At 40.0% G+C, this 27697-nt stretch overlaps 1 protein-coding gene across 2 annotated transcripts in view; it reads left to right on the top strand.

Moving 5' to 3' along the window:
- The first annotated feature begins 1680 nt into the window (after positions 1–1680).
- The window catches only part of rgs6 (regulator of G protein signaling 6), a 174159-nt gene continuing 148142 nt past the window's right edge, over positions 1681–27697 (top strand). The window contains exons 1-2 of one of the 2 annotated variants that reach the window (XM_041805439.1): positions 1681–1749; positions 19639–19945. In XM_041805439.1, the coding sequence (XP_041661373.1) occupies positions 19730–19945 (216 nt within the window). In that variant the 5' untranslated portion in view covers positions 1681–1749; positions 19639–19729. Of the gene's footprint in view, positions 1750–19635; positions 19946–27697 lie in introns of both variants that reach the window. The other variant, XM_041805438.1, reaches the window with a different exon arrangement.

Below are 27697 nucleotides of genomic sequence, written 5' to 3'. Positions count from 1 at the left end.
CATAAATCACAAACAAGCCTTAAGGGGCTTTATGATCGGCACAGAAGTCTGCACTCTTGTTTATTAGACCTTCTACAGTACATTCCCAGCCACAGCTTGTCCTCACATAACCCAAATATAAAAAAGACTCTTTAAACTTTATTTTTACCCAGATAATAGGTGAATCCCTGCTCCTCATGATCAACCAAATAACAAGACAAATGCCCTCCAGGGGATCCCAGGTCAGAGAAATGGGAGGAACCTGAGATAAACTGAAAATGTGTTGCAAAAAAAAAACTAAATTCTGATTTCACTTTGTCATAATGGGGCACTGAGTGTAGATTAATGAGAGTAAAAATCTAATGTTTTGATTGCTGCATCAGGCTGCAACAGAAGACTGAAAAAGTGAAGGTTCTGAATGCTGACACAGTTCATTATTACACCTTCTGATTTCTGTATTATAATACCAGCACCTTCATGTTAAAAATAGCCTTGCCTTGTTATATAGAGCAGGGGTCCTCAATGTTGGGGTTGCGAGATGCTGAGATGGGGTCTCCAGATGCCTTAAAAAACGGATAATATTTTTAAAATTACACTGTTGCCACTTTACATCAATTTTGCCAAATTTAAACACATTTTTGCCCATTCAAAACCATTTTGTTCTCAACATTTAAACCCTTTCCACCTGTTTTTGCCACTTCTAAACCAAATCTTGCCACTCTATGCCTATTGTTGGCTCTGTTGTCCCATTATTGCCACTATAATCCCTCTTCACTACTTTAATGCCACATTTCACAATTTAATATGCATGTTTTTGTCAGTTTAAGCTATTTCTTCAAATTTCTGCCTCAACTAACCCTTTTTAGACAGTTTATTTGAAGTTTGCATCCCATCACCAAATTTCCACCTATTTTTGGCATTTTAACACCATTTCAGCCACTTTGTATCCCCTTTTACCACTTAATATGTCTGTTTTTGCCACTTTAACCCATTTTTGCCCTTTTTTAGGTTATGTTTGCCACTTTTATACAATTTTTGGAACTTGTAACCCATTTCTGTTCTTTTAATATCCAATTTCACCATCTTTCTCACTATGTTTTGCCATCATAAACCCATTTTAGCTATTTTTAACCTATTTTAATTCTGTTTTTGACAAAAGGATTTACATTTTTTAAGAGAGCTACCTAATACACAAATGAATTAAACATATATTTGTTTCTTTGATATGTATATACCACAGCTTAACTTTACAATGGACCATGATTTTGCTGGCCCACAGTTTGGCTGGGCCCCAGAGTCCCCCCCAATGGGCGGCCTTGTCTGTACATGACTATTCTTCAACATGCACAGCTGTGTTCAGCCACCTTCAGGTACAGTGGGAGTCCCTGGTCTCTGGCACTTTTTATCTTGTGGTCACGGGCTGAAAAGGTTGAGAACCACTGATATAAACATGTAATATGATGAAATCTAGGAAAGAGAGGGATAAAGTTTAAATACCCTTACATAGTCATTTTTATGATGATAGGGTGTCCGTGAATGCTAACTTTTCCATCAGGAGACTCCATGTAGGAATGTAACACAAATAATGACTAGAGAGACAGCTGCATATGCTTCTGATACCTCTCTCTCTCTCTCTTTCTCTCCCTCTCTCTCTCTCTCTCTCTCTCTCTCTCTCTCTCTGTGCAGCAGCTCTGGTGATGGCTCGGTGTGTCGGTGGTGAAGCTTCTTTTTGGCTTCGGAGCTCCGAGGGAGAGAGAAGTCGGCGCTGAGGTAAGAAAGAGGCGAAGAAGAGAGTGGATGAGAGAGAGAGAGAGAGACGTAGCTGCAGAGTGAATGAAGACATTTAGACTGAGTAAAAAATGTCAAAGAAGAGAGCTTTTCTCTTCTCTGTGTTAACACTCTTGAGTGCTGCGATGTGCTGAATTGCTGCCTGGATGCTCTTCCTCTACTGTACATTCAGGAGATGTATGTGCGCGCGCGGAGGAGAGTGCGCGCGAGAGACGATGCTGTTGATCCCACTTGTGATTGAAAGGCGCGTGCCGCGAAGTTAAGTGACGCTTGAAGGGCACTTCTTTGTAAATGATTGTGTGCGTGTGTGTTGGGGTGTGTGTGTGCCCACTATTATTGAATTAGGATATTCCTGAGAGAGTCGCTCTACATCTGCGTTTGAGTGTTTTTGGGAAACGTTCACGTTACTGTCTGCAGCTGATGAGTGTGTGTGCTTACAGTATAGGAGTGTGTCTGTGTCAGAGGGAGTCTAAATTGGGCTGCAGCGCTGCTGGCTCCGTGTGTTTGGGGAGTGGAGCTGTCCTGTGAGGATAGAGAGAGCACAGACAGATGCTGGAGACAGGAGAGAGAGAGAGAGAGACTATGCTTTATGTTCATCTGAAGCATCCATCAAACTCTAAACTTGTTCTGTGTTGTAAATTTGAGCCCCACTCAGAATCAGCAGCACATCCTGGTGTTTTCAGAGTCATTATGGCTGTTCTGTGGGCTTCATCTATTATTGATGATGCCATGTGGTCTGGGCTGTCACGCCTTGTTCTGTCTGGGGGAACACTCCTGCTTTTTTGGTCTGATTCTGTCTTTCATTGAATTCTCAAGGCTTTGCAGAGAGCAGTCTTGCTGAATTTTGCCCTCAAACTTTGCGGCTACAGTCTCACAGTGTAAAACTTTCACAGTGATAATTTTTCCATGCTCAGAGACATTTCTATGAAGAGCGTGTTTCATTAGGTTTTCAAAGGAAACTTGAACGGCCTTTTTCCGACCAAATCTGAATATTTTTAAACTGAGGCATGATCTTGTCTCTTTGGGAAGCTCCCTGATGCAGGAAATTGATTTATTTGGGATTCCTGGATCACTTTACTGTATGTTGAATGAATTTCATTTCTGGAGATCATGCAAAATAGTGGAAGGATCCATAAGAAGAAAGAAAAAAGTCTCTTATAATTCAGTCTTGCTGATCGAATTTCCACAAAAAAATAAGACGAAGATAACCCAAGTAAATTTAAAATCCAGTTTTTCAGTGATGATTTCATTTATTAAGCAAAAAATGGCCATCTAAACCTACCTGGCCCTATGTGGAAATCTAACTGACCCCTGGTTTTGCCACGCTTGGTGGCAACAGCTACAAGCAAGCATTTGTGATAACTTGCATGACTCTTTCAAATCATTGTGGAGGAATTTTGGCCTGCTCTTCTTTGCAGAATTGTTTCAATTCACTCACATTGGAGGGGTTTCAAGCATTGACTTTCCCGTTTAAGGTCATTCCATAGCTCAATCAGATTAAAGTCTGGAATTTGACAAAGCCAGTCCAAATCTTTATTGAGTTTTTTTAAGGCCATTCAGAGCTGGACTTGCTTGTGTGTTTCAGATCATTATCCTGTTGCATAGCCCAAGTGCATTTGAACTTGAGGTCAGGAACTGATAGCCAGGCGTTTTCCTGCAAGATTGTCTGGTAGAGAGTAGAATCCATTGTTCCATTCAATTATGATAAGTCATGTTAGAAGCAGCCCATTACAGTCGCACAACCACTATGTTTGACTGTTATAGTGTTTAAATTTTTTGCCAGACTTAATGGGATGCACACCTTGCCAGTCCACAGAGTATTTCCCAAAAGTTTTGGGATCCTCAAGATGTGGTTTTGGCCTTGAAACTCTCTCACGGTACCATTTTCACTGAGTCTCTTTCTTATTGCTGAATCATAAAGACTGACCTTAACTGAGTCAGTGAGGCCTGTCGGTCTTAAAATGTTGTACTGGGTTTTTTTGGGACCTCTTGGATGAGTCGTTGATGTGCACTTGGAGTAATGTTGGTCGGCAGGCCACTCCTGGGAAGGTTCACCGCTGTAACAAGTTTTCTCCATTTGTGGGTAATGGTTCTCACTGTGGTTCGCTGGAGTTCATAAACCTTAGAAATGGCTTTCCAGACTGATTCCACTGAATTTCTTTAATTGGCCTCATGGTGTGTTGTTTTTGAGATCTTTTAGCCTGCTTCACTTTGGCAGACAGGTTTTATTTCCATTAATCTGAAGAGAATGACTGAACCATTCAGTGTCATTTGAGGAGAGACATCCTGTCTGCTCTGGTGTTGTCAAAAATAGATGGACATATATATATACTTTTAAATCATGCTTAGAAAATTAATGTACAGTAAGACAGTGTATTAGGGCCACCCTAAAAGGTAAATTAAAGGGGCTCTGTTAATTTTTGGGTAAAAGAAGTAAATATTTTTGGGGTAAAGGTAGAAATTATTGAGATTATAAAGTCGATGTTTACAGGAAAAAAAACCTAAGGATATAAGAGTTTAAAAGGTCATAATTTTTTTACATTAAAGCTTAAAAATGTTGAGTTTTGAAATCATAAATTTACATCATTGTAAATTCTAAAATTTACAAGAAACCAAACTGAAAACAGTAGTTTAATTTCAACTTTTTAATGAAAAAATGTCTAATTTTTGATTGATGGACTGCTTTTAAAGTTAATTTTTTTCCCTGTAAATTAATGTCTTTTTACACTCGAGAATAGGAAGGCAATAGGAAAAAAGGTTGGGAACCACTGCTGTGACAGTGATCCTGATGCTGTGTAGGAAGGGAGAAATAAATAACAGTGTCGTCTGCATATAAATGAACGTTTGTGTTGGGTACATTTTGACCAATAATTTAGATATAAAGTGTTAATAACAAAGGACTGTGCCCTTAAGCAGTCCAGTTCTACTTCAGGGTATTTACTGTGTTTAGTTTGATAAATAAATGTCAATCAGTCCCACTGGTAAGTCGACACAGCTCAATTTTAAGATGGAAAAAATGATTAAAAATGCACCTTGTTCACCTAATGTTACAATAACATACATTTTTGTCTATAAAATTATGTGGCAACATTAAAACTTTTGGGCAATCACACAAAATGACCAGGTGTCATCCACATTTATTCACAGTCATTTTTCCAGACTGTGTTTTAGTTAAATAGTCTTTTGGGGCAGCAGCAGCTGCTGTTTTCTCTGACTAAGGGCTCAGGGGTTTGTGTGCACATGCATCATGCAAAAGTGCCTCCACCTTCATACAAAAATATAGTATCAACAAATTTTCAATTCTTAAGAGAATATTTAACTTTTAAAACATTCTGCTGCCTTTGCAAGAATTTTAATCACTCTATGCAGGAAAAAAAACAATGATGTCAACACATGAGAGGACATGCATTCCCTTTAATAAAGAGACGAGATTTTACACATTTATAAACGTGCCTAAAGCTAAAGAAGTTGCTCTTTTCTAGAGTATTACAAGCTTGATTTATCAAACAGCTAAAGAGAATACAACATCAAGAGCTTGCTGCACTGTAAAACATCCTGGAGGCAATGATGCAATGATTAATAATCACATGACCAGCTTGCATCCTGTCATCTTAACACAAAGCATTCATTTAGCTAACACTGTATGGTGTGTAATGTGTGCTGGGTGTTCCCATACAAGGATAGCCATTCAGCTTTCCACATACTTGTGATCCTAAGACACAGATTAACAGGAATTTCTAGATGTAATAGATCATTCATTGATAAAAGAAATACTTTAATTCTGTTCATTACTGTAGAAATTGTGCACCAAATGTTAAAATATTTTAGAGCTACCCTCTATTTCTAATGCTTTTCAGTGAAAATAAGAGGCTCTGCAGGTAGCTGTTGTTGTAATTTTTGCATGAGGACCTTTGTCGTTAGTCCCCTGCTTTGCATAGACATAACTGGCTGCTGGATTGATGGTGTCCTTTATTTTACGACCCACAGTGTAAAACAGCCACACATCCTCATTCAGGCTCGCCTGCAGCGTAGAGGATGGTGGTGACAAAAACTCTGTGTGTACTGTAGTGAGTCCAGAGGGAGAGACTTCAGACCCAGCCTGTCTGCATCTACTTTCTGTCAGCACAGCAGGAGATGAGAAGAAAAAAGACTTTCAGAATGAAATCAAGTTATTTTAGAGGACGCTTTTCCAAAAATAAAAGTCATGTGTTTTCTTTAATCACTTGATTTCCTTTAACTGCTCTCTGCAGATTATTCCAGGAACAAAAGCTTCAGTGAAGAATAGAAAAGGATATGATTCTCCTCCCTGGTTCATCCATTTTAATTAAAAGTAAACAGCTTTTCTTTTCAGAACTATAAAGAATCTTTTTCTCTTGATGTATCAGGATTTTTTGTAAGCAAGAGGGGAATATAATCTGCTCTTTGTGTTCCACTTGTGTAACAGGGCTTGATTTGTTCTGCTAATGTGCACCTGACACCTCTAACCCGTTCAGAAAATTGGAGTGTGACGATCACTGAGCAACACGCTGACCATGATGTTCATTCAAAACCTTTCTGCTAGATACAATTTGCAGAACAAAAGCATGAAGATACAGCAGAAAGGAGCTTTTCTTTAAACTCTGAAGCAACAGCTCTTTCCTTTTGGTGATACTTTGAATCAGGAACTCTTTTTTAACTCAAACCCTCAAAAGCAAGACATAGATTGAGTTAAAGCATTTGCATGTCCCAGAGCGGTGTTAAGACAAACTGAAATGATCAGCCCATTTCAGGTAGCAAAGGCAGAGAACTACAGGGTATTCCCTGATCTTGGGCTGGGCAATATAGACCAACAATTATATCTTAATACTTTTTAGCTGAATGTGGATTCATCACAGAGCTTGATGTGCCACAACCCGGGGTCAAGCTTGACACATGTGGACACATGCATCGTTCAGCAGCCAAGGTCATTCCTTTTGTCCGGCCCTCTTCACCCCTTGTGACACACCTGGAGACTGCCGCTGGTTTTTGGCCTTCTGGACATCCACAGCACAACCAGGGGCTCGTGGCAACCATACTGCCTGCCCAGATGGTACCCTGGATCATGCTTACTCACCACATCCACACCATACTCTGCCCTAAAGGGGCCGTCTTTGTTAGTTTTTCAACAGATTATCTTCCATTACCATTAAATAAGAAATGGTTTTCACCAACAAGAATTATAAACTTTGATATAATTCTAGTAAAATTCAAACAATATTTTTAACTGGTTTGATACCTCAGCAATGCAAATTGCCGTCCTAGGCACACAATATTGGGCAATGCTGCAAAAATGCAGGCAAGCTTTTGTATTGTATGTTGCATAAATATGCTGGCAACATTTGGAAAAGTGGGTCCAGTTACCAGTTCTATCCATTTTCAAAGGTTGCCAACATTTGTGCAAAATATGTGCATTTAAGAGCATGCTCTTTTGCTTTTGATTGAAAAATAACTAAGGAGCGCTACATTTCTGCAGTTTTTGACACCAGTGATTGCTGATTCTTTAGGAGAAGGGGTGAAAATAATGATAAGAAAATGTTACACAATGTTGGAATACAGATGTTATAAATCTAACTTGATAAAAACTAAATATGAGGAAACTTTGGCACTTAATTATTTTCCCCACTTTTAGACGTGTAAGAGAAAGCAATTCATGTAATCGTGTCCCTTTCAAGGGCACCAAAGAAAGTAATTTTATTATTTGGTCCATTTAAAGGGCACCAAAGAGGGCACTTTGTCAAATTTTGTCCATTTAAAGGGCACCAAAGAGGGCACTTTGTCAAATTTTGTCCATTTAGAGGGCACCAAAGAGGGCACTTTGTCAAATTTTGTCTATTTCAAGGGCACCAAAGAGTGGAATTTTTCTTATTTGGTCCATTTAGAGGGTGTCAAAGAGGCCACTTATTCAAAAATTGTCTATCTATACTCTATATGGATTATTGATGTTTACGATATTATTTTTTTGGTCATATTCACAGTCACCATGTTTGTAGTTTACATCCCACACATCAGGTAGTTGTAAAAGGCTTTAGCCCACTGGTTTGCCCTCTAGTGGTGTCGTCCAGTAATGTGTTTGGTTCTTTAGGCAGAATCTGAATATTGTTTGGAATCCTCATCATTTCTTGCATTAAGCTTAAATTTTCATCAGTGTTTGGCTCTTTAGGTAGTTGCACCTGCCTGATTTCTTGAATGCAATTAAGCGGCTCTTAAATCAGAGAGTCACTCAATCGCAGAAGGATCCAGGCGGATCAGACTACCGCACTCTGAGCATATCCTCCTGAGCATTTCATTTATATGCAAAATCACGAGTCAGAGCGATTGTTGGAGATATCGATCTCAGGCCAGCAGGGTTACATGTGATTCCAGCAGCAGCAGGATGGAGCAGTGGGGCGGTGAACTTGAGCATTACTGAGAAACAAAGCAGGCATTTCTCTCCAGCCTGCTCTATAATACTTGTTAAGCAGATGTCACGTTGATAATGAAGGCAGCAGGTTGAGAGCCATTGATTCAGAAATGCATTGAAATTCTGGTTCCATTTGGATTTTCAGACACATGCTGAATGTTCACAACTTCACAAGCTGCAGTCCTCTGAGGCTGAGGCGTGCACACACATGGTTTGTATGTTCTCCCACAAACAGCTGGCTGATGAGACTATTGATCTAAAGAGCCAGTTGACATGGAGCTAAATGTCTGAGCCAATAGCAGAGACACACATGCACACTCTTTAACCCACACAGCATCCTCACACAAACATTCAGTCCTCTACTTTGGCTTTAAAGCTTCCTCGCATTAAAAAGGTAGCACTGGAAACTGCAACATTTCATGTTTGCAGCAATCCAAAAGCTCAATTTGATTTCACCAAGCTGTAAAATCAGATAAAACGCAGTTTCACATAGAAGAGCTGTTGTTAAAGGAAGCATGTGGGATAAAAACCCATGAAGTTGTGGAAAAGCTAGGCTAAACTGCTCTCTGTTCCTTTGCATAAGCTGGCAAGCTTGCGCCTTCTGCTAAAAATGCAATATTCATTACAGCTTGTGCACAAATTTGTTCATTTTATGAGCTTCAGAGGGTCTGCTCAGCAGTCTTAGAAATTTTGCACAAAGCCAGGATGACTTGAGTGGAAGGAAAGCTTGGCTCTGGAAACACAAATATTTGCTCTATGCCAATAGTTGGATGACAATATTGGTAAAAAAAAAAATCATGACTGCATGATAAATAAAAGCAGCTGATAGGTAGTTTAGCTATGATTCAAGGTTATAAATCCATCCAGCTTGCTAATTAGCATCTTGGTTGCTTACACTACATGCCTGTGAGATCTTTTTTATAATAAAATCTTTTGGTCTTTTCATCCCATCTTGAGAGTGCAAAGAGTCTGAAACAGAGAGGAAAAAGTGAGGTATAATATGTGATAAATGACCGAGGTAGTGAGTCAAAGCTGAGGTCACTGCTTCGAGGGCTGAAGTGTCTGTGCATGCGACATGCTATTTAACAGCTGAGCTACAAGGGAGGCTCACCTTAAGACCTTTTAAAGAACATGATGACAAACAGATATTCTCTTTATGGTTATTTGTTCTCTATGTGATATGATCTATTTCTGCTTTTTCTATTATATTGCTATGTGCACCAGCCTGACAAAGCACAGGTGTGCTCCATTTGATGTCATTGTAAGCTCTAGGATCCTTTCACTCCATTATTTCTCTTCTGACATAAAAGTTTACAGCCTGTTTTTCCCAACACATCATCTTTTTTGTCCTTAGAACACAGAATATCTTATCGTTTCTTCTGCTTTTAATGGTCCTAATGTTCTGTTTCCAACTCAGTGAAGCACTTTCAATGACTCTACATATGAGCAGAGTTTTATAAATATACTTGCCTTGCCTTCACAGAAATATTCCCTTTAACTGAACCTACATAGAAACAAGGGCAAGATAAAGCCAATTAATGAAGATTTGAATAGAAATATTGGAGAAACAAACAACATAACCTCTAATATCAGCCTACACTGCCAGTGCCTGTGTTTATTAGTTTAGTTTTTCAGTGAATACGTATCTGATGAGTAGATTTTTGAATCAAAAGGCATTCACAAGGACTCTGTTTTCGACACGTGTTGGAACAACATCAAAGATGTAAATAAGCTGAATGTCTCGAGTTAACATGGTCACTAATTAAAGCAAAACACCAAACCATGTCATTATATAACTAATAAATGACCGGTGTGTCGCCATCTTTGTAGTTTTTAGATTGTTGTGTTCAGCCCTAGCTCTCTCGTGTGCAGTCTGGAGGTTTCCTACAGTAACATGAATTACAGAAAGGTGTAAAAATGTTTACTTTTTTGGATCAGTGGTTCTCAACTGATGGATCAGGACAGGTTACAGAGCTATTTCATTAAGTCATGAATGCTTTCCAGGACATAGTCTGTGAATCTCATTTACAACAAGCTTATGTCCTTTCTTTGATTTGCCACATGCTTTGTACTGTATGAGGTCCAAACTACTATTTTTACTACAGAAATATAACTGATTGAGAAACGTCAGAAATTTTGGTCCCAATTGCTCATTTAGGAGATGCTGGTGGGTCCTGAAGTTCAACCAGTTGACAACTACTGCTTGTATAATGCATTAAAAGGGTTTTATATCATTTACCTCACTCTGAATGCAGTTTGATATGTGTTAGCTTAGGCTGCATACAGAGGTGGTTTAGAATGCTTATGAGGATGCTGTGCATACTGGCACACATTAAAGACCACCCCGTCTGCTGACATGATCTGTGGTATTCTGCTTGTAAACAGAGTGTCTTTATTTGTGTGCGATCAGCCTCACTCTGAGTGATGGCAGCTTTTTTATTGGTCTGAATTACTGAGCGAGGTCTTGCTGCAGACAGCAAATCTCAGATGCCACCTCTTGCAGACCATTACTGTGAGACGCAGCATCTGTCAGACCAGAACGGAGGTAATTAAGTAGCTAACATAGCTTTGTTCACTTTAGCTTGAACTACATTAGATAGGTTATCTACATCATCTGCTAACATAAATGTTAGCTCTACCCCATCTACATTAGCCACGTTATCTACATCTTCTGCTAACATAGCTTTGTTCACTTTAGCTTGAACCACATTAGCTACATTATCTACATCATCTGCTAACATAGCTTTGTTAGCTTTTCCCTTATCTACATTAGCTACATTATCTACATTATCTTCTGCAAACATAGTTTTGTTAACTATAGCTTGAACTGCATTAGCTACATTATCTACATCATCTGCTGACATAGCTTTGTTAGCTTTTCCCTTATCTACATTAGCTACATTATCTACATTATCTGCTGCGAACATAGTTTTGTTAGCTTTTCCCTTATCTACATAAGCTACATTATCTGCATTATCTGCTGACATAGCTTTGTTAGCTTTTCCCTTATCTACATTAGCTACGTTATCTACATTATCTGCTGACATAGCTTTGTTAGCTTTTCCCTTATCTACATTAGCTACGTTATCTACATTATCTGCTGACATAGCTTTGTTAGCTTTACCCTTATCTACTTTAGCTATGTTATCTACATTATCTGCTTACATAGCTTTGTTAGCTTTTCCCTTATCTACATAAGCTACGTTCGAGTGTTTCTTGGAGGACAGGCTGTCAGGCTTGGATGCAGCGTCTCGTCATAGTGGTCTGCAAGGCATGGCACCTGAGATCTGAGGGCTGCAGTGAGACCGTCTTGGATTATTTGTCTCAGCTCAGTAATAAGAGCTGTTTTTCAGTTCTCAAACAACTCTTCATTTGGTGCCATTCAGCCTTTTCATGTCTATAAAAAATAGAAAAACTACACACAAATGGGAGCTGGCTCTTAGTGTTCTCAAAAGGAGCTGGCATGTAGGAACTGTTCATCTGCAAATTCCACATCATTCATCCCTCAACTTGTCATCCTGAATTGAGTTGTGATTTTAATCAAATTAATATAATCTCCTTAAAATGTACACTTTGAGGTTTTATGGACTTTTCTAAAGCCCTTGACACTGTAGACGCTGTTGTTGTCTAAGCTGAAGGCTGATGGGGTGTCTGGTTTCGAGTTACCTTCTTAACAGGAAACAATATGAACGTAGCTATATCATTGTAGATTAATGTACAGTGTGGTATTCACGGTTCCATACTGGGCCCACTTTTATTCCTTGAATACATCAATGACTTGCCTTTAATATCAAGAGATGCTTTTTTATTTTTATCTGCCGTTGATACTAACATTTTTATCACAGATAAAGATGAATAGAAGCTGACTGCTAGAATAAACAATCTTGACAATCCTAGCTATTATACATAAGTGTATACCATGTATACAGCTAAACTCTTCATTTTCTATTCTACAAAAAAATGCTAAAATCCTCACCTTCTTAAACTGGAAGGCTCATACTGCTCAGTTATCATCCTTTGATTATCCTGTGATTATTAAGGATATTTGACATAAATATAAAGCAAATAGGCACTTTTGTTTTTAAATGCCTTTCTAATTTACTTCCTGAATCCTTCAACAGTTTTTGTAACTAGGTCTGAGTTACTGGATCTACTAGATCTGTTGATCTTCTTCATAGTGTATTCTCCAGAACCAGCCTCAGACAGTTTCTGCCTCACCCTCACCACTCGCATTTTTTATTCCTGGTTTGAAAGAAATCTCAAAAATTGCTTTTAACTTGTTAAATGCATTATGTTACAGTAAAGAATTGTTCGCTTGTACCTAAAGATTTACTTGCAAAATCATATGTCCTTTAAAATCATGCTTATGACAACAAGAGGGGGAAAAGCTGTTAAAAAGGCACCTCTTAGCCTGTGGCTACTTTGCCACCATTTAATGGTCACTGCACTCAGTGATGGAATACCAAGCCATGGAGAGAGAGGCACAGAAATGACGTGTGAGCTGTTGTTTGCATAAGAAAGAAGGAGTTCTGATATCAGATCATCACTGCAGATATGTTGTTGATGCAGAGTATGAACACAGGATCTGAATGCCCAACACATATTACTGATGCAAAATGTCAATAGGGCCTTTATTCAGCTTGAAACCAGCTTTAAACCTTAGCAAGTAACACAACATTATGGTAGGATTTCAGTGTTTTAGCTTGATTCTGTGGGGATGCAGAAAATGTGTTTCCAAAGTCAAACTTTTTAGAACTAACTAAAGAAAATATGCAGCACATGTGCCATCAGAAAGTGTCAAAGAACTGCTTTTCTTTTTTTTTTTTAATCCGTAAAGCCTTTTGTTTGACTGATGTGTGTGAAAATGAAAAGGATTCAAAAAGCAATAAAGTCTAGACCAGAAATATTCAAAAGAAGTACAAATTATTCAAATCAGCTGTTTTTAAAGTAAAAGAAAACACATATTTGTTTAAGAGGATATAATAAAAAATCCCTTTACAACCCGACAGACTAAAACTCTCAGTGATATACCAGCGCTACAGTGTGTGACCCCCATACTGTACGGACAGACACACTCAAATCTGGCTTCCTATAACTCAGCCCTGTCAGCTTTTTTCTGATGGGCTGAAAGCTGTCAAAATATTGATGCCTGAGGAAAGATGAACTGAGACCAAGTGAGAGCAGAAAAAAGAAGAGCAGGAGAAGAGCGAGGTGAAATAACAAGAAGAGACGCGAGGAAGTTTAATTAAATTCAGGACAAGAGAAGGCAGGGGGCAGGGAGAGGAGAGGAGTGAGAAAACAGGAGTTGGCAAGACAAATAGATGATTCAAATACTCAAATAGATCTCTACCTCCTACATCCTCCTAGATCTCTCGCTCTCTTCATGTCAAAGATGTTAAGTACTTCACTGATCCGGATTATTACATCTCAAATTTAAAACAAGACCAGTTTTTCCCCTGTAGTCCATATTTGAGCAAGGAGGAGTCTGACTGCACTTTTCTCTAGAAGCTTTCACTGATGGCTGAATAAAATACCATGAATGTGGAAAATAAACTTTGATTTCAGGGGCTGGCCCGCATAGGTATTTCAGTGCAGCATAGGATAACCTGTAGAGCTGCTTCTCCAACATAGGATAGGTGGAGGACAAGTAGAAATGGAAGAAAACAAGGAAAAGGCATTCATGTGATTCATAATAAAGCTTTGTGGGAGTTCTGAGGAATCTTAGTGGGACTTCACTCTTTTGATTTAAGTGGTTAAAGTGCAGCTTTAAGAGTAGCAGCACTTAAAATGTCCTTTACAGCAGTTTATTTAGGTTTAAGGCACAACGGACGGGTTTCGACTCGTGGTCTTCTTCAGCGTCACATGATGCTGCATCAGTGCTGATGGTTCTGCTGTCAGAGACTTGTTTCCCCAGCTTCACCTGCTGCCTCCTGTCAGACAGGAAGTCTGTGATCCACCTGCAGGTGGAGACGGGAACGATCAGCTGGGAGAGCTTGTTCTGGAGTAGTCCTGGGATTATGGTGGTGATGCATAGCTGAAATTCACAAACAGGATCCAGGCGTAGGTTCCTGCTGAGTCCAGATGCTGGAATATGAAGTGGAGGGCCAGGTTCTCTGCATCGTCTACAGATCTGTTGGCTCTGTAGGTGAACTGCAGGGGGTCCAGGAGAGGGTCTGTGATTGTTTTTCAGGTGTGACAGGGCAACAGGTCTGAAGTCATTAAGTTCTGTGGTCCTTGGTTTTTTGGGCACAGGGATGATGTTGGAGGCTTTGAAGCAAGCTGGCATGTCAAGCAAGATGTTAAAAATGTCTGTAAAGACTGGAGACAGCTGATCAGCGCAATGCTTCAGGATGGAGGGGGAGACAGAGTCCGATCCATCTGCTTTGCTGCTTTATAGTCTTTGCTTTGTGCACGGGGGCACAGTCATGTTGGAAAGAAAAGGGCCTTCCCAAAACTGCTGCCTAACATTGGAAGTATAGCATTGTCCAGAATGTCTCACTATGCTGAAGCATCAAGAATGTCCTTCACTGCAGATTAGGGGTCTAGCCCAAACCCTGAAAGAACAGCCCCATACTGTTATCCCTCCTCCACCGAACTTCACAGTGCAGTCAGGCAGGTAACGTTCTTCCGGCATCCGCAAACCCAGACTCACCTGTCTGACTGCTAAACAGAGAAGCGTTCGTTGTCACTCCACAGAACACGTTTCCACTGCTCCACAGTCCAGTGTCAGTGTGCTGTACACCACTCGATCCGACACCTGGCATTGGACTTAGTGATGTGAGGCTTGCATGCAGCTGCTCAGGCATGGAAACCCAATCATGAAGCTCCTGACATGTATCTGAAAAAAACTAAAACTAAACTGAAACGAGGCATTTTTGAAAAATAAAAACTAAACTAGAAAATCAATGGTAAAAACTGATTCAAAATAGACTGAAATTGAACACAGAAAGTAAAAAACGCAATAGAAATAAATACTGATGAAAAATCCAAACTATTATGAGCTTGGGTCTTTAACCCCTTGAAAAGAAGAGAAGAAAACACTGGTTCCATCCACTCCAGAGAGCCCTACATATGATTAGGCTAATTGAATGAGCTTGTGCGTCACAGAGCTGTGCTAAGTTGGAAAGAGAGTGCGTGTCTCTTTGTTATATGGCCTTTATCTTGATCTGTGATGTTCCATGGTTAAAGAGCAAGTAATACATGGGCAACCCACAGTGACTAAATGGAAGTTTCAGTGTGAGGGAGAAAGAGAGAGGCAACTGAAGCTGCTTCTCCAAATAGTGTGTTCTCCAAACACACTTTGACGAATGCCGAAAACAAAAAAAACTGACCTGTTCAGAAAAAAATATTATCATGGACAAATGTTTCAGAGTCAGACACAAGAAGATGTTTTCTTTGGTCTAGAAGATGCGTAGTCTCTCCTGTCAGTTCATACGACTAAAGGGACGACGGTGGCTCAGTGATGAGATGGTCACCTCTTAACCAGTAGATCAAGAGTTCCATCTCCAGCTCCTGCAGTCACATGTCTGCACAGTGCAAAACATTCAAGCCCAAATTGCTCCTGCTGCATCAGCAACTTGCTAATGTGTATGAATGGGATTAGCTTTTACTGATGGACACTCAACACAGCAGCCTCTGCTATCAGTGCATGAATGTGGTTCAGGTTACTGATTTGAACCTGTCTGGAGATTTGTTTTGGAGCCAGCAAGATAGAACCATAATGACAAACAGATAACAAAACAGATGTTACATGAAAAAAAAAACATAATAGAGAAGGAAAGGTATCAAAAAGCTGCTAAAACATGATAGAAATCCCCCAAAAGCATCATCAAGGTTCCACCAGTCAGGGCATTTGAGAGCGATAGATGAATAAAAATCACAAAATGATAACCTTTTGAATTAAGCCATGGCAAAGTAAGTTTAGGTGTATGAGCAAAATATTGCTACAGCTGGTTCTGCTCAGTGTTTTTGTGCTGCTTTCATCTGCATTTTGAGACTAAAATCGTCCATTGGGGGGGAAAAACCTGAAAGTCAGAGGTGTCAGGGCACTGGTTTGGCTCTGTTGTAAGAGTAAAGCATAAACAGTCTGAGGGAAGCACTGTCCCATTAGGTTGGCCACATACAAGATGATTTTTAAATCTGAAATAACTTTAAAAACATGAGAGACCACAGACATCAGGAAGATTGCAAATGAGTTTTCATCATTAATCTTCCGAGCTGCACAGTGGTGCAGGGTTAGCGCTGTTGCCTCACAGCAAGAAGGTCCCTGGTTCGCTTCCTGTTAGGGCCTTTTTGTGCGGGGTTTGCATGTTCTCCCCGTGCAACCGTGGGTTCTCTACGGGTACTCTGGCTTCCTCCCACCACCAAAGACATGCTTGTTGGGTTAACTGAAGACTCTAAATTGGCCGTAGGTGTGAATGTGAGCGTGCCTGGTTGTCTGTCTATATGTCAGCCCTGAGATTGATTGGGGACCAGTCTGGGGTGTACCCCGCCTCTCGCCCAATGACGGCTGGGATATCTCTCCCACGACCCCCCAACGGGATAAGCGGTATAGAAAATGGAAGGATTTTCCAAATGCATGACTCAGCCGGACTGTCAGATCACTGGAGCCCACACACCTGCTGACCTGCCAGCGACCTTAGGTGATCACCTGACTTCAGAAGAAAACAAGCACAGATGTTTGTCGATACCCTCTTTCTATCCCTCCACAACAGGCTGCCCTGGCATGTGTTACAGCTGCAGCAAAAATCATAAAACAAAGGAGAGAATCAGGATGAGATCCTGACTGGAATGAAGGTACAGTTGTGTTTATGATTGTGAACAGTATGATCCAGCTGGTGATGCTACCCCATCTGCTCGCTCTCATTGGTTGTTGTGGGCACTCTGTCAGAGGCATTATGACCTATGATTCGGGGTCTGGGAGGCTACAAAGTGATTTAGAGCAGTAAAATAACCGTATTGACACCCCACACGAGGATTATTCAGAAAAATAATCACTTGTGATGAGGCGCCATTCGGGATACGCCCCCACAATCGTCAGGGGAGGCAATCTTGCCTCAAATCGGTCATAAAATCCTGTGGTGTGTGGCCAGCCTTAGTGTGACCACAGAGCTGAGAACGACAACTTCACTGGCTGTATAAGGAGTCATTACTCAGTGACATCCATGTGCTTACCTGATTTGTTTCTAATATAAAGTTGTTTCTGTTGCATATTGCACCTTTAAAGCTCTTGTGAGGAGTTCTTACCTGATATTGAGACAGACTGAATATGATGATGATGTTTCGACATGACCAGAAGCAAACCAGACTATCAAGTGGAAAAAACAGCTATTTCTGTATAGATGTTTTCATTTTCTTTCTTAACGCCTGCTACTGCTGCCACCAGGTCAATGTCAGACCAGGCGACAGACAGCTCGCTGCAGAAACAGCCTTTGTTTACATTTTTAATGTCAAAGATTCACAGTGAAGGAAATGATTGGCAGTTTAAAGCTCCTGTGAGGGGTCTTAGCTAGTAATGAAGCTGAAATTACCTCTGATGACTCATCATGATCTACAAAAGGAAACCAGACTAAAAGGGACAAGAAAGATTTTCTACAGCATTACTTTTGATGTCTGTCAGTGCTGCAGGAGGGCAGATGTCAGATCAGGAGACTTAAGGCAGGGAGTTGTCAACTGATGTATGCTGAGGTGTCGAGCTGGACAATTAATAAAGCTCCAATTTCAATAACAAGATAATAGCATGATTATAGAAACAAGATCATCTAGATTAGATGGTTTCAGGACATTTGTTTTGTTGTGCTCAGTTTGAGAAGCTAAAAGCATGTCATGTAAGCCACACGTTAAAAGTGTTTTTTATAATCAAAATAGTAAAAACATAGTCTGGCTGCTGACTGCACACCTCAGACCCTTACAGACAACTACAGTGAGACGCTACATCTGTCAGAATGGAAATACCTGCAACAGCTTTCAGAGTAAAACCTGATTAAACTTGTGGGTAGGTTAAATTAAAAGAAAAAAATACTTACCTGCAAATCTTGATTACAAAACGTTTAAGGAAGCTGAGTAAATAGTCTTCTTGCAGTAAAAAAAAAGCTTGTCTTCCATGAAAGCACTGTAATGCAGCTAACATAGCTAAGGCTAAAGCTAGCAAAACTACATTAGTGACATGGATGACTATTGCTATGTAGCTAATGTAGGTAAACCTAAGGCTAATAAAGCTTTGTTAGCTACATGGGTTATGTGGCTAAAATGCACAAATCTACCTTAGCAGTGTTAGATTAGGCTACATATGCTAAAGCTAGACCTGTTTTAGAGCTAGTTTAAAGAACAGTGGCTCACATTAGCTCTGTTAGAGCTAATGTAGGTACATTGGCTTCCTTGGCAACCTTAACTATGTAGCTAGTAAAGCTTTGTTAGCTTTAGCGAAATCTAACGAAGCTAAAGCAAACCACTGTTTGCATAACTCCTTCTAAAATGGGTCATAATTTAATCCTGGATTTGACATAAAGCTGAGTTAACGTTCTGCTTACAGGGAAAAAGTTTTTCCTCATGAAAACATTCTAGCTCATCTAAGGCTTAAGCTAATCAAGCTACATTAGCTACGTAGATCACGTGGGTTACGTAGTTACATAGATAAATCTAAAGCTAAGGAAGCTGTGTTAGCTAACTTAAGCTAAAGCAAAAAAGATACATTAGCTATGTTAGTTTGCTTGAGCTAGACTCGTTTTAGAAGTAGTTATGCAAGTGATAGCTCACTTAAGCTTAGTTAGCTTTAGCTAAAGCTAATCTAGCTAAAAGGCTGTCTCACCTTAGTGGTCTGCAAGAGGGGGTGTCTGAGATCTACTGTCTGAAGCTAGACCCCTCTCAAAAAATATGTCAATAAATAATGTATCAATTAAGTGCTGCAGGTAAATAGGTAAATAAAACCCAAACATTACTTTAACATAGGCTATTTATCAGTAAAAGTTGTGTTAAGAAATTACGCAACACTAATGTTTAAATATGTTTAATAACAACTTGGTTTCAAGTGATTTGCAAGAAGAGACTGAGTTTGCTTTCTTAGCAGAGTAAAAAGGAGAAGTACCACGTTATTTCCTCTTTGTAAAACAAGTTTCTCACAACTTTAAACTTATTCTCTGTACTTGGAAAAAAGCAGCAACAGACTTCCTGCATTTCATAAAATATTGAAATGACAAAGAAATAAGCCGCAGGGACAAAAAGGAGGAAAACTTAAGCACAATTTATTCTTTCTGTAACATCGATCTCATGTGACAGCACAGGAGTGAGGAGAACCTCAGAGAGGAGATAACAGAGAAAAGCAGGAGAATTTATGATGCCTTCATTTCATCCATCCTGTGCCTGCTGACAGAACACGAGAAAAAAAAAGAGGTGGGAGACTGGAGCCTGGCAGTGAGTTGTTCTTTCTAATTTATCTCTCTCTCTCTCCTCAGCAGCTGGAGTGAAAGCTCACACAGGACACAAAGGCGAGGAGAGGATAACTCAACACAGCAGAAGAAGAAGAAGAGAGGAAGGGAGGCTGTAGAGATGGCTGAGGCACCTCAGCAGCAACAGGAGCAGCAGGAGGTGGAGGAGGAGCAGCCCAGCTCCGTGGAGGCGACAGAGACAGATGAAGGGTCAGAGGAGCCGAAGGAGAACATCCAGACGACACCGACAAGACCTCTGCTGTCCATGAGGTCCTTGAGGTCCATGAGCAGCGTGGACCCAGATGATGACTCGCCCAATATGATTGTCTACAGAAAGGTAGGAGAGCGAAAACTTGGTTCTGTTTTGTGGAGTTTCTGGTCCCCTGAGTGCTGACTGCAGGGAGAATTATCTGAATGCAATGACTGCTTTTAAAGAGGCAACTCTGGTTGTTGGTGTTAAAGTTTAAAGGAGTGGCTTTGAATCCAGACTTATACGTGAGAAATCCCAGTTTCCAGTTGTTGTTGTCGATTTGTTGTTTATTTGAAGAGGGCAAGACAGTGTGAGAAATCAGGGAGAGTGATCAGGGATGACATGTGAGAGGGGAAAGAGGTTGATCTCGCACCTGTGCTGCCAGCTTGGGAAGATAAATTTCATACATGGGGCCAGGGATGCATGATAGTGGATTTTGTTCAGATATCTGATATCGATGCTGATATTTAAATATGCTTTTCAGACAAGAAATTTCAGTCCTTTTGGACACACTTTAAGGTTTGAGGATGACCAAGGAGACAAACTTCCATCCTTAAAAAACACTTTAAAGTTTAAAGAATGGGGATGAATAAAACAAGAGACCTCAACTGACATAGGTCTATTGGTTCAGCCTAAAACTCCACTAATGTATTTCTACATATGGACAAAATTTACGGTTGATATATCCTGAAATACACAGGCAAAATATCGGATGTAAATATCAGCAGATGGGGAGAATGTCTTTGCCCCAAGTGACGTAGTTCACGTACCTTGGGGTCTTGTTCATGAGTGAGGGTAGAAGGAACCGTTAGATCGACAGGTGCTTGGTGCAGCATCTGTGGTATTGCAGATGTTGCACCGCACCGTCATGGTGAAGAGGGAGCAGAGCCCGAAGGCAAAACTCTCAATTTACCAGCTGATCTTTGTCCCAACCTCCACCTATGGTCGTGATGTCTGGGTAATGACTGAAATAACAAGATTGCAGCTTCAAGCGATCAGAATGAGATTCCTCAGGAGGGTGGCTGAGCTCAGCCTTAGCGCTCAGACATCCAGAAGGATCTTGAAGTAGAGCCGCTGCTCCTTCACGTCGAAAGGATCCAGTTGTGGTTGTACGGGCATCTGATCAGGATGCCTCCTGGTTGCCTCCCTGTGAAGGTTTTCCTGGCATGTCCAACTGGAAGGAGACCCTGGGGTAGACCTAGAACTTGCTGGAGGGATTATATATCTCATCTGGCCTGGGAACGCCTTGGAATTCCCCTAGGAGGAGTTGGAAAATGTTGCTATGGAGAGAGATATCTGGGTTGACTTGCTTAGTCTGCTGCCAATGCGACCCAATCCTGGATAAGCGTAAGAAAATGGATGAATGGAATATCGGCAGAAATTGTGATATCTACCCATACTGATACCAGACCAGTAATATAGTGTGTCCCTACATGGGGCACAGCCTTACTACTGGGCAAGCTACACCCTGAAAGTCCTGCTTGACGTATTAGCTTTCCTAGCCAATTTAGTTACCAGAATAAGGCTGAGTCCTGTAAAGTCCTTTACTTTAAAAGAATTGCGTAACCTTCCCCCAGTTAAACTGGGGCATAAACGCAAGACAATTTAAGTGGTTTCATAGTAAATTGACAGTCAAGATGCTTAAAGCTTTTCATTGGAAAAGTATTTTTAATTATTACATTATCATGTATAAACTAAACTGTAATTGGTTCTTGGTTTATTCTAAAGAATGGCAAACAGTGACTTCCACGGTTTATTAATTTTAATGTGAGCCTTGTAGTACATCTTTATAACTTGTGCTGAATTTCTCTTTCAGTAGCAGCACAGTTTTGGAGCTAATTCAGACTTTCCTGACAGATTGTGACAGAGTGAAAGAGAGATTTGAAACAAAAGCCCACAGCATGTTTTTCTCGGTCAGTAAAGGCCAAGTATTACCTTGAAGGAGAGAGGGGAACAAGTGGAACAATCTCCGTTTGACAAGTAGCAGGATTTATGAGTGATGTGGGCGAAATTTTTAGAGACTGAACAATAGCAACAAAAAGCTGCCTGGGCCACCTTTAGCCTCATAAATCTGGCATTGTTTCATACCAAAACTAATTGGACAAGGATAAATGTTACACAGAAATAACTACCTGGGATTCCTTTCCTCTTTGTGGAGGCTCCTGACCCTGATCTTTGACCTTTTATGAAAGGGGAAAGAGAATGCAGTTTGTCTTATGGGAATCAATACTCTGTCATGGTGTATCACCCAGGACTAAATGTAAGATGATGGCAAGATTTGAATCTCTTTCAAAGGCTGTCTCCCTTCCACTTAAATGCTTCTGGCCGGAGAATGAATGCAGTGAAATGTGAATATAGACATCATGCCCCTGCAGTGTTTCATGATGATAGATGAACTGTGAGAGAGAGAAACGAGGTTTGGATGGTGCCCTGATGCTCTATGTGCCTGGAAGCAGCAGGGAGGAAAGAGGTGATATTTCAGGCGGACAGCCTGGACTCTGTGTCAGAACTGCTTACCTGAAAACAGCATGCACACATTTATTTATTTATCGTGACAGTAAAAATACACACTGTGCAGAGAGGAGGATTGGAAGATGGTGCCGGAAAGCAAAAGATGTATTTGGGCTATTTGGAATTTTACAAACAGTGTAGCATGTCTGTAAAAACTGAACCACAAGGAGAATCTGATGACATTTAACAATAAGGACAGAGCCAGTATTAGTTATTTCGAGAAGGCCAGGCATGCACTGTGCAAATCGAGGCCAATTATTGAGATGCACAAGTGATTTTGCAGTTGGGACAAATTTCAGCTCAACCTTGAGTTGTTTGTTGTGCAGTTCACAGAGTGGTACAGGCGTCAGTCATGTCTAAATTAAGCTGGTCTCAAACAGTTCACCTATCTTTTAATCCCTCCCTCCAACACCATGGGCCAATCATATTTCTTGCAGCTCCTCAACACACTTGGACATCCAGCTTGTAGGCCTCCATAGAAAAGCATCAGAAATTTGGATTTTCTTGGGGCTATAGCTGAGGAAAATGATCAAAAGATGTGCATGGGGTAAAGGCAACACAAGGTATCCTGAGAGGCTGGAGAATGAAGTGCATTTTATCCTGTTCCCTAAACTGAAAGTAGGGAAAGTAGTACTCTTACCTTAACCCTTACCCTAGCCCAAAGTCTAATCCTCTTCTCCTTTTTTTTCTTTATTTATTTATTTTAAGTTTAAGTGTTTATTTTCGTCTAACATATGTGGCATCTCACCTTAGTGTGCTGCACAGGAGAGCTTCAAAGATCTGCGGTCTGCAGCCATACTGTCTTGAAAAAGTGACATCAAAGGTGCTTGGGCACAGCATAAATATTATTGCAAGCTCTACACTGTGCTGTTTTTTCCTATCACTGTGTTAAGATTATGTATAAATCATTTTCATTAATGCTTATGGTAATAAACTAGTTGCTTTTATTGGTATATAACTGTTGCTCCAACAGGCACCTTTTGGTCACTCAGTATGCTTGGGACTTTCCAGTGTGCATTGTTTCTTTTGCTTTTTCCTGTCAAAAAGAAACTCCTGCGCTTTGGTCACCAAACTTGTCTAGTTTCCATATGACGCTTGAGTTAACCCTAAGAACCTCTTTGTAATTCACACACCCTAGCCGTGGAGCATCATCAGGAGCCATCCATTAATATTCAAACTTTAGATAGTCCGAGTTGTACTTCCGCATTATCTTCTCACTCCGTCAGTATCTCTCTCTGTAGTTATAATCCTGCAGTGTCACAGCAGCAACTCTGATTGGTAGAGCTGAGACGTTTGACTCCAAGTAAAGTTAGCCGTTGTGGAAAAGATGGGCTGTACCTGTTAACAACAGATGGAACCACATACTGAATGTCACCTAGCATGAGATCAGCCAGTAGAAACAGTTTTGAAAAGTTCCGTTTCAGCAGACGGTTTCAACCTGTAGAGGGCAAAGTCTAAAAAATGATTTATATATTTTTATTTCCCCTTTGTGTGCTTCCGGTTTTGCACCAGTCGCATGAAACACACTCTGCCCACTCAACAATGGTATATTTTCCTCATTACCTTCTGAGTTCACCCATCAGCTCACCTTAACTTCTTGCAGAAATTTTACTCAGACAGGTAGGGGAAAAGTCCTGATAAAGTCAGGGGGATTTGTGCTCAAACATGCACCTCGCTTCAAATATTTCTGGTAATTTTCAGACGTGTGAAAGGAGTGAGATAGAAATAACTTCTGATTACCTTCCCTGCCAGAAAAGCTGGAACACCCTGCTATAATAGCTGACAACTGCAAATCATACTGTGTTTAGGAAATGCAGCTTGGTGACAGCAACCACAGCACAGCGAGTCAGCACAATGAAGACAGAGCAGCCTCAGGTAGGGCCTCCTGTTGGGATTTGTGCTTCAGCAGTATAAAGCCTCAGTCGGTGTGTTGCAGTGTGTTTCACCTTGAAATAGCAGCTTATGTTGGACTTGGTGTCCCCTTCTTTTGCTTCTGAGGAGCTTAACAGTTTCAGTAAAGGTGCTGGATAAAGTAGAATCAACATCTCGAGACTTGATTGCTTTGCTGCTCATGGTTATTGATAAAGCAGAGCATTTTCTGCACTTTTATAAACCTGGGAGGAAACTATTCCTCAGTATTAGTCTACAAAGGTATATCTTAAGTTAAATGGTTTGTTGTTAAAGCTTGAATTGATTAATTGTATTGATTTCAGCTTTATGACCCTGGTTACACTTTACAGCTATGTAAAAAACTATAAGTCACACTAAATATAAAAAACCTAGTTTTGTTGGTGTGTGAAAGTGGATATTTTCACAGTAAATGGATGCAACAGAAACATTTTAATTTATATTGATTACAATAGTGCAGATGAGCTCTCTATGATGTCTACCTAATCTAATTCAAAGCTGTGCTAAAGAGGCTCAGATGTAGCAGAAAGATTCAAGACACCAAAAGCCATGTCGACTTTGATTTATGAGTCCCTAGTGCAGAATGGGGAGGGGGCTTCAAGAGCACAGCGGTGTAAAGATGTTATTTTCCTGAGAGGGAAAAAGAAGGAGGAGTAAAACCAGTGCAGATGAGTGGAGGTGAAGAGCTAATGACCTCAGTGTATATGAACACATGGTTACTACACAGTTAAGGTTAGTCCAGGTGAATAACGACACAATGCTTGAGAAGTGATGGAACATAACTCACCTGTTTTTACAAAGATCCACAGTCACCTTAGGAGTAATAGAGATGTCGAATGCATACCATCCATTTAGGTTCACAAAGTGCTTTGGCATCAATAAATCATTGTCAGACTCACTTTGAGAAAGAAGCAAAACCGATCCTTTAAACTGTCAGCCATGTGTTTTTGGCTTTGTGCACACTGCTGCATTTGTGTAGGCATATTCCCAATACAGAAATAAAAATTGAAATGCAAAATCAGTTTAAGAGGGATTTTAATTCCCCAAAATATCAATGCATATTGTTTCTATGAGCAATAACATACACAGAATAATATGCAGCATGCATGGTAATAAGACGTTACAATATTTGGCTTATATTTGCAAGCTTTTTAGTGCAACTAATATATTTAAGCTGACTTTAATTTCCTACTTTGAATCATTAAACAATAGTGGGAGAGCTGTAAAGGCAGACATATGGTGATATCTGCAGAAAAGGAGAAAGAAACAAAAGCCCACATAAATGTGAAGACAAGGAAGGAATGTGTAGGTTGGTCCATTTAGTATTCCCTGCTTGCGGGAGCTGTGCATTCTGGGTATTTCTTTAAAGACTTTACTGTAAAAAGGAGTTAGGGTGCACTTAAAGACCCTCTAATGAGCAAAAGAAGCAATTTACAGGATGGGAAATTGTCACTTAAACCAGTGGGAATCAATAAGTTGAATATTTATTCACGTTCATGCTGTTTATGTTGGAAAGTAAATTGGATGTTACAGAAAAAATGCACAGCAAAAACTAGAGTGTTGATATTTTAGTGTGTAAACATTTCAGGATTGACTTTAACCCCCAAAGTATAATTTTAACTCCATTCTGAATGAAATGGTCTTGGTCTAGTTTTCCTGTCATGCCCTTGGAGAGAGTGTTCAGATGTATTTTAGATGTTGTCTGGTGCACTTAGCCCTCTTGGGATTCCTCTGCCCATGTTTCTGGTGGATTGTTGTTTTTTTTATGTTAGATGCTTTTAAACCATGAGGGAAGTTTTCCACTGAGTTAGTATGTTCCCACCTGTTGATTATAACATACCGTAAGAAGGGCAGTGCTTGGTTTTGGGTTTGTCCTTTTGCTTCATCCATGCTAGAAGACACCCAACCTTGTCACAGGTGTTCAATATGAGGTGGAAAAGTGGATTTAGCTTAAAAAGTGCATTAAAATGTGTTGATATCAGGTGTGTAAAAGTAAACATTAATGTGTAATAAAATAACACTGTTAGAGTGAACAATTAAGACTGTAAGAAAGTTAAATCTTTAACACTGTCTAGCGTGTCAGTTTAACTCAGAACCTGTGAGAATCATATAAACTGGGGTAAAGAGCTACATTAAACACAATTGGAGTTGAGTTAACACTTATGATTTGGCTGTGAGGGATAAGTAAAGTTTTTTAGACTAAATTATGGTCATAAGATCACAGTGTGTTTGTGTGTCTGTATTTCCTTTGTTTCAGCTTTTTTGTTTGCTTACATTTTCTTTTAATGGAGCTCTGTTCTCACTGTTATAATGGCCAATATATTAAGATATAATTTTTTCCTTAAATAAGCCTCCATATTTCTCCATTCAGTAGGAGCTACATCAAAAATAAAAATCATACTGCCTAAAGAAAACTAACAGTTAGAGCCACACGTTTATAAATTTTATTTTGCTTAATTTTTTTAGATAATCATTTTTCATCATTATCTCAAGATAACCTCATAAATAAGAGGTTCCATCGTGGTAACAATGCTGCTTTTGCATCGATAAATCCTTTAGGTTCTCCGGAACAGTGATTCCTAATCTCTCTCTGTGGCGACCTCCTCTACATGCATCTAAGAAAAGCAGAGCCCCCCCCCCCACCCTCATGATAAAACAACATTCATGGCTTTAGTGTTGTCATTGGTAAAATCTCAACAGAGTGGGGCTACGCACTTATTTTTACCAGAAGACTTTTGCATGAACGATTAAGTCTTTTTTAGAAAAATCATGATAACAGTTAGTAGATAGAACTCTAGTTTTTACATCCTCAAAGTGGACAAAGTGTCTGGCCCCCAAAAGTTGGGGACAAAAAAGATGTTCAATAAGGGGGAAAAATCAGTAGATCCAAAGGTTGGAGAGGAGCTGGGTAATCACAGTCAAAGCGGTTGTATACTCTGGTCTCAAAAGGTTTATTGCGAGGTGCTTTAAAGGAGACCTTGATTGCCAGATTGCCAAGGATTAGCTGCAACTGTGACTGCCCAGTGCTCCTGCCCTCTCCAGCCAGCCTCAAGTGAGAAAGCAAGAGAGAAAGACACTTATCCCATACAAAAACAACAACAAACACAGAGAGTCACACACTTTCAATAATATGATAAACATTTGATTCAGGTCTTCTGTACTGTTTAATTAAATACTTACACACACACACACACAACACTGATGTTAACAGTTCACATGCAGTATCAGAATCATAACATACAGTCCCTGGATAGCTGAAACATTTTACAAAAATGTCTACAGCTAATCTCATCACCAGCCACCATTGTTTATAGTCTCATAGTTCCTTCCCCCACATTTGTAGGTCCTGCTACTTTCTCCTCATATGACGCTCATTAGTCTGGTTATTCTCTTGTTTGAAGCTTTGTGGATGAATTTGCC

The sequence above is a fragment of the Cheilinus undulatus genome, linkage group 14 (genome assembly GCF_018320785.1).
Source record: "Cheilinus undulatus linkage group 14, ASM1832078v1, whole genome shotgun sequence".
Taxonomy (NCBI): Eukaryota; Metazoa; Chordata; class Actinopteri; order Labriformes; family Labridae; genus Cheilinus; species Cheilinus undulatus.
The sequence above is the reverse complement of the archived record's forward strand: the minus strand, read 5'-3'. Positions and strand labels throughout refer to the sequence as shown.